This window comes from Helianthus annuus, chromosome 3 (genome assembly GCF_002127325.2).
Source record: "Helianthus annuus cultivar XRQ/B chromosome 3, HanXRQr2.0-SUNRISE, whole genome shotgun sequence".
NCBI lineage: Eukaryota > Viridiplantae > Streptophyta > Magnoliopsida > Asterales > Asteraceae > Helianthus > Helianthus annuus.
In genome coordinates, this window is record NC_035435.2 from 43,825,108 (window position 1) to 43,833,544 (window position 8,437).

Sequence of the window (8,437 nt, forward strand, 5' to 3'; positions counted from 1 at the left end):
CTGAAAACGGTTAAAAGAAAAGGGGACATGAACTCACAGTCTTGCGTCTCGAATCCGATGTAACTCAAAGCGGCTACTTGTTCACACGACTACATACAAACGTACTATGGTTTATTAGACGGATAGGTAGTGCCTTGACTCTTAGTCTTAATTAGTATCTTTGAGTTAAGTTTCCTTGTGTCTTAATATTTTTTTCCAATTTATATAATTATTTGTTAAAATAATAAATATTTTAACTTAAATTATATTTATTAAATTTCGGAATATTTGTTAAAACAATATATTTTAACTTGACACATTTATGTATTTGTACATGTATAACTTCCCCAAGGATGGGTGTATTTATACTCGTATTATTTAAACTTGTATATTTTTGCCAAGTACCGGTGGCGTATTCCGGTGTATTTATACGTACGAGAATACATATTTTATTGTGTTTATTAAGTATTCTTATACTCAATTTTTGTATTAATTTTTCTGGAATAATATTTCTAATAAAAAAATCACCAATATATATTCTTAAAAATATATTTTTAAGAAATCATTTATATTGGTGAATTTTTTATTATTAAAGGCAAAAAAGTCATTTCACATGCATTTAACTAGATAACTTAACGTTCATCAACCGTAGGGACTATCCGCGTAACAAATAATCAAACCATAGAGAGCATACATGTAATTTTAGAAAGTTGGGAACTAAAGATGAAAAAATGACAAACCACTAGAACCATCTAATAACAATGATAAACCATAATTAAAAAGAGATTTTACCAAGGACCATAGTTGGCAATCTTACAAGACAAAAGCCATAAAAAGAAAAGTAGACTAAAAAATAGGGCCAACAAGAGCAAATATATACATACCCACCACTGGCAGTACACTGCAGTTTCGTTCTGGTTCCCCTTGCAAACAAACAAACAAACCCCTCATTTCACTCTCTCTCATGATCAACCATGTTTACACACACTCACTCCAGGTATGCAAAAATACTATTTCCTCAATCTGTACTCCATTTCTCCTATTTCAATCTGCTACAAATCCCTCCCTAGGGCTTATAATTCCATCAACAATCAATGTACATTCATCCTCACTTCACTTCCTTAAATCAAATCCAATACATGTTGTTTCCTTATTTAGATTCAAATGCCGAAGATAATAGTTACGAAATTCGTTTCAGAATTTCAGTTTGTTGTACCTAATTTTGAATATGTTGTGTACTTTGCTTTATATTTACTTTTTGTTTGGTAGAACAGCTCGGATCTGAACTGTAGGGTTTATAATTTTGTAATTTGTGCGGATATGTGGCTGTGATTTTGGATCCGTGAAATGTTACTGAAAGTTGTTCTGGATGCTTTAGTGATTGGTTTGTGTTGAGTTTGTAGTGACTTGTGATTGTTGTTTTGCTGCGAATCGGATCTGGATTTGTGTTTATTTGATGATGATTTTGCTTGTTTTTGTTCGGAAGTTATACGTGAATTAGAAGGTTTCTGATCTCATATGCTTTTCATTTTAGTTATAATATTTGTTTTTTTTTTTTTTTAAGATTTAAGAGTGTGCACTATTGTAATCGGTAATTCGGTATGCAACTTGTGATGTAATTTGCTAATGTTTCTTTCTTAGTTTCTGGCTGCTTGATTTTTGCTATTTTTGATTGGATACAAATAGCTAAGGCTTTTGATTTCGTTTGAAATTCAATGTACAATCATCGTTTGGTTCGGGAAATCACGTGCTTGTTTGTTGTTTTCGTTTAGATTCCAATGCCGAAGATCGATAGTTCAGAAATTCATTTTGTTGTACCTAATTTGAAATATTTGTGTACTTTGCTTTATATTTACTTTTTGTTTGGTAGAACAGCTCCGATTTAAATAGTAGGTTTTATGATTTGAGTCGAAATGTGTATATGATTCTGGATCCGTGAAATGTTAGTGAAACTTATTAGGATGTTTTGGTAATTAGTTTATGTTGAGTTTGTAGTATTTTTTGTTTTGGTGTAAATCGGATCTGGATTTGTGTGTGTGTTTGGTTTGCTTTATTTGATGAGGATTTTGCTTGTTTTTGTTCCAAAGTTACACATAAATTAGAAGGTTTATGACCTCATATGCTTGATTTTTGCTATATTCAATTGATTACAAATCCCTAGGGATTTTGATTCCGTTCGAGAATCAATGTACATTCATCGTTCTGTCTGTTAAATCAAATCATGTACTTGTTGTTTTCGTTTTAGAATTTCAATTTGACGTACCTAATTTGAAAATGGTGTGTACTTTGCTTTATATTTACTTTTTGTTTGGTAGAACTGCTTGGATCTAACCACCACTAGGTTTTATAAATTGTGCCTATATGTGTTCATGATTTTGGATCCGTGAAATGTTAGTGAAACGTATTTAATTGTTTTGGTCACTAGTTTATGTTGAGTTTGGCGTAATTGTTGTTTTGCTGCAAATCAGATCTGGATTTGTGTTTATATTTAATTCGCTTTATTTGATGAGTATTTTGCTTGTGTTTGTTCCAAGGTTACGCACAAATTAGAAGGTTTCTGATCTCATATGCTTTCCATTTTTATTATAATTTGCTAATGATTATTAATTTCTCGGTTGTCATGTGTAATTTCTAGTTTATGAGATTATAATGGTTCATCCTGTTCTTTGAATAATTGATCAATCTATGTACTAAAATTTTACAAATGTAATGTGGTACTTTGTATGTTGATTTATAGGATGTTTGGATTTGCAATCGAACTGCATTAATCAGTAAATCTGATTATGATTCTTAGTATTAGTATAACAAGATCTGGGTAATTCGGGAATGTGCTGTTATAATAGAATTAATTACAGAGATAATTGTAAAATTACTTAACTACCCCTAGATTTATTAAGTTGATCATCAAATTATCTTATTATAGTTTTTTAATATAATTCTGAAAATGGACATCCAAATACCCCCTTAGTACTTGGTAGCGGTAGTACACTACAGATGAATGTATGTGAGAAATAGTTTTTCTTATATGAGGTAATTATGCCAATTGTTGAAATAATTGGTTTTTCTAGTGACATCCAAACATCCCTTAAGCTACAAGCAACATATTACTGATTTTTCAAGTCACATCACAATAATCGCTTTTAATGCTAATGATGCAATATTTTGTGTAGGTTTGATCATACATAAAAAACCAGCATTCAAATTCATCTTCTTCTGTTACCAACATCTTCACCAATGAGTTCCCGCTTTCCATCTCATCAGTTAAACAATGGTTTATACGTATCAGGGCGGCCCGAGCCGCCAAAAGAAAAGGCACCGACAATGTCCTCCACCGCAGTTCCGTACACAGGCGGTGACATTAAAAAGTCCGGCGAACTAGGAAAAATGTTCGAAGGGTCAAGAAAATCCGGACAGCTAACCAGCGGTCCGTTAAGAACCGGGTCTATGAGTGTTGGGAATGCAACTCACTCGGGCCAAATTTCGTCACATTCCATGAACCGAATGAGTAATCTATCAGGAAATGTTCCAGGATCAGCTTCAATGAAAAAGACCAGTTCTGGCCCATTAAACAAACACGGAGAACCGATACGAAAGGCGTCTGGGCCTCAAGGTCAAGGGTTGACTTCCGCTTCACGACAAAATTCTGGACCTCTCCCTCCGGTTCTCCCTGCCACGGGTCTGTTAACATCCGGGCCGATTTTGTCGGGACCACTTAACTCATCGGGTGGACCTAGAAAGTCGTCAGGTCCGTTGGACTCTTCAGGATCGATTAAATCACGAACCACTTCAATGGTTAAAAACCAAGCGGTTACTCATTTGAGCCAAGATGGTTCACATTCGTTCTTCAGGAACTTCCCGAAGATAGTTTTCTGGTCCATGGTTTTGCTGTTTGTGATGGGGTTTATTTCTGCAATATTTATACTTGCAGCCGTTGGTAATCCCATTCTTCTCATTGTTGTTGTTGTTCTTTTTGGTATTGTGAGCTTGGCTTTTGCTTGGAATGTTTACCGGAGTCGAAGTGCTGTTATCAAGTTTATATCTGAGTATCCAGACGCCGAGCTTAGAACGGCAAAAGATGGCCAGTTTGTCAAGGTTTCTGGGGTAAGTTACACAAATACACACACTCTCTCTCTCTCTCTCTCTCTCTCTCACACACACTCACACATAGATTTGAAATAACTTTAGAAATTGTATATACACTAATACATTTTGGTCTCTGATCTTTCTATTTGAAACCAGGTTATAGACCCGTGTATTACGCGGGGTTGTACAATAGAAACGGTATAGTTATATATTATTTAAAAAAAACTACGTATTTTTGTTACCATATGACAATTCACACAACTAACTTGAATTTATTACAAAAACCGGCCTATGTTAATTAGTAACATTGAAATACCATAATAGCTCATGGATTACATGGGTTGGGAGAAAGAGTGGCGTTATTGGACATGTGGTTGCCACGTCGGCACGCGTCAGAAAAGTGGGGTGGTGCAAAAGATGGAGGAGTGGGAGTGGCGTTTTTATTAAAAAAACAACCAATTAAAAGACACCCAGAATCCACCCACCAATCAAGAGCCTCCACCTCACAACCCAAATGCCCCCCACGCCGGTGGAAAATTCCCTGCCCTCATCACCACGCCATGTCCACACCACCACAAGGGGTGGTGTTCCCAGCGTGGAAAGGCCACCATGCCACTTTTCCACGCCCACACTGTGTGTCTTAGAGCCATGGAGGAATTTGGGAGGGAAAAAAATGATGAGGTGAAATATGATGGTGACATGTGTCCAACTTTGTATTTATTTATTTATTTATTTATTAGGTAGACTGTATTTTTATATTCTTGAAAAACACTTATACACTATCGTAAAGCTGCTTCTGTTAATCAAGAAATTTTTTATTTCTGTAAAGGTTGTTACGTGTGGCAATGTACCATTGGAGTCGTCATTCCAAAGGGTTCCCAGATGTGTTTACACATCCACAAGTTTATATGAATATCGAGGCTGGGATTCAAAAGCTGCGAATCCCACACATCAACGTTTCACGTGGGGTCTTCGTTCCATGGAGGTGAATTTTATAATCAAATATCAATATTTTATTTATTTATTTATTTTAACTGATATTTGTATAAGATTTTTAATTGTATTTTTTCTGTAAATACTTGCAGAGGCATGTTGTGGATTTCTATATATCTGATTTCCAGTCGGGATTGAGGGCGCTTGTTAAGACTGGTTATGGGGCCCGTGTGACTCCATACGTTGAGGAATCGGCTGTTATTGATATCAACCAGTCCAACAAAGATATGTCCCCACAGTTCTTAAGGTGGCTGGCTGACAGAAACCTATCTAGTGATGATCGTATGATGCGACTCAAAGAAGGGTATTATTCTTTGTAACCTTTTGAATATACGCTTTGTTTGTTGTTTCTTGTTGAACAAGTAACCGCGAGACCGGTCTACTTAAACAATTTTTTTAAATTTGATGTTTCTGTTTGGTTGTATATGAAAATATAGGTACATTAAAGAGGGAAGCAGTGTGAGTGTGATGGGAGTTGTTCAAAGAAATGATAATGTGTTGATGATTGTTCCTCCTCCCGAGCCGGTTCCAACTGGATGCCAATGGGCTACATGTATGCTTCCCGCAAGCTTAGATGGCATTGTTTTGAGATGCGACGACTCGTCAAATCCTGATGTCATTCCCGTGTAGTGTTTTGCTGCTTGGTAAGTCAAAGTTTGACCAAAATATGATAGGTGTATAGTTTGGTTTTGTTTTGTTTTGTTACATCCCATGATCTTGTTTGGGAGTGTTTGTGTGATTATGGAGTCGTTTTTTTGTTGTTGGAAACTTGATACTTATAAAGGAGGTCACATTTTTCCTTGTTTTTTTATTTTTTATTTTTTCCTGAGAATGTTTAAAGAATTTGAGATTTTTATGGTATTATATGTTTCACTGTTTGCGAGTAGTGTTTTTATACAAAATTATATATAAATTTTATTTGGTTAACTCCTCTGTGTCTTGTCTTTGTTTTGTTCTCTGGTGTAATTGCCTCTTAGCTTCTTGCTAAAGGCTTTTGTTTGGTGGAATGATATCTTCTCTTTGGCTGGCCAAAAAAAAAAAAAAAATATATAAATTTTATTTCATTGTAAATTTAAGACTTCTCGTTGTGTGAGGTTCCGGGATGAACAAAAATCCTAAAATACCGCGAGTTTGAAAACAGTCAGGAACGACTTTATGAGTTTAAAACAATGAAGGGTTCTAGCCTTGAAGGTAATTTTTATGTTGGTATTGCAAATGATCATTGGTGGGTGTTTAGGATTTTTTTATTTTATTTTATTTTATTTTATTTTATTTTTTTGTGAGGTGGGGTTAGGTTTTTTTGGTGAGGTATAGTTTTTTTTTTTTGTTGCGGGGGGGTGGGGTAGGTGTTTAGGTTTTGGGTGGTGTAGTGGGTTTAGGTTATTGGACACTTATCACTCTATAAATCCTTCTTACACTTCTTACAATTAGGAGTCTTTGTAGAATAACTTAACCCTTCATATATTTAGTTATAGGTTAACGATTTTTTACTATAACTGTTCATAACTCGATACAAGACATAACTGGCAATATTGACGGGTACTAAATGGTGAAGACTAGAGATGAGCGTTTGATACCGGGTACCGGACCTGGTATATTCGGTACCGGTATAGGGTAAAACACCGGTAAATAAATAGTGGTACCGAACTGGTATATTCGATATCAATATCGAACGGATACCATGCTCATTCCTAGTGAAGACTTCTAGAAATCATAACGGGTCATAAATGGTGAAGACTCATAGAAATCATAATGGGTCACAAGTCACTACGGGTGTAACTAGGACTAACAGGAGGTTATAATGGGCTATAAAGGGTCATCATAGATTCATAGGTATGATAAACTCGATAACCTCATATTAAATCTTAGAGTGTATTATTTAAGTCATAAAATGGTATACTGCATCATATATCGTATGTTGTAAATTTACCTATTGAGAGCATTCACAATGGATCCTCTCTAAACCACCGGGAATCCCATGTCTTAGAAAGTGTGTGAACTCACCTTGGTTTGCTCGGTTAGATTCTCAAATATAGCTAACAGTCGAGTTCGGTCAATCACGTCCTGATATAATTACCAGTTAATCATTTAGTGGTTTTCAAATAGAGCACAAAGTTCCTACACGTATCTATCACATAACATGTATTACTTTAATAGTTTATGCCCATGTAAACTCCCCATCTATTCCCATTCACAAATAAACATACGACATTGCACATAACACTTTTATCGACACATAACATGTTAGATCATTCATGGATAACATACTCGACATTTAGACACGCAAATTATTACCTATTTCATTTCAACTTAAATATCCGAAACTGGGCTGTTTTCGAGCATTTTAATAAATAGTTATCTTATTTCAAAAATTCCCAACTTTTTACAGAAGGTGCTAAACGATCCAAATATTATTTTGTAAAAATCTCGGGATCCGATTCATTACCAATATTTTATTAAAAATCATTTCCGGAGTGCAATCAGATTCATTATTTTCTGACTGCAGTCCACGGAATAATTCATTAAAAATTCATTGTAAGTCGGATTGATGAAATTCCAGTGGGACAATTACTACGACATCAGTGTCCATCTACAGTACCAATTTCATGATCCAATCCTACCCAGGTTTCAAGTTATGACTGAAAATATAACACCCATTTATTGCTGTAAAAACTCAGCTTTAGCTGCTGTTACAAATCGGGTCTTTAAAAATAGTAAACGAAGTCCAAAAATTATGATTCCAGTGCCATTAGAACCGTATTTCATAATACATAAATCTAGACTTCAGAAAATACATTTTTCGTTAAGTTACCGTCTGGTTACAGCCAACTGAAGTTGGCTGTAAAAACCAACCAGCTTTCTGTTTCAACTTTTAACTTTCTAACTTGTGTTCGATTGATTCCGTTAACATGTTTAGTGATCACAACAACATCAAACATCAATATTAACCAGCAAAATCATCAGAAAATCAACAAGAATCATAACAACACAAGATCTACATGATTTACACACACATCTTCTCTTTATCCATCTTTTATTCCATATGTTCAAGACTTTAGTTTATGTAGAAATCAGAGAGCAGTTAAGTAATTCCACACAGTCGTCAAACACTTTAATTATCAATAATAAATTGTACGGAATACATGAGATTTTGAGGGTTGTCACATTCTCCCCTTGTTAAGAAAATTTCGTCCCGAAATTTAGCACGTGGTTACTGAGGAAGCTAGTTAAGTTGCGTTGGTTTCCTAGTTTTCCTGGGGTGTCACATCATCCCCCCGTTGATTTGGAATTTCGTCCCGAAATTCTGCAGTAGCTTTAGCCTCAGTAGTGGTTGCGTTTTTCTTAAACAGCTGGGGATACTTGAGTTTCATTTGGTCTTCTC

The 8,437-nt window shown here is 35.2% G+C and overlaps 1 protein-coding gene across 2 annotated transcripts; it reads left to right on the forward strand.

The window, feature by feature from the left end:
• The first annotated feature begins 833 nt into the window (after positions 1-833).
• On the forward strand, positions 834-5,935 carry LOC110928868 (uncharacterized membrane protein At1g16860). Of its 2 annotated transcripts, none has more exons than XM_022171917.2 (5): positions 834-976; positions 3,150-4,080; positions 4,892-5,047; positions 5,148-5,359; positions 5,493-5,935. In XM_022171917.2, the coding sequence occupies exons 2-5, from the start codon at positions 3,214-3,216 to the stop codon at positions 5,683-5,685; spliced, it is 1,428 nt and encodes a 475-aa protein (XP_022027609.1). In that variant the 5' UTR covers positions 834-976; positions 3,150-3,213; the 3' UTR covers positions 5,686-5,935. The 2 variants fall into 2 exon arrangements, with proteins under 2 accessions (XP_022027609.1, XP_022027610.1); XM_022171918.2 differs by having other exon boundaries at positions 890-1,075.
• Positions 5,936-8,437: the final 2,502 nt, after the last annotated feature.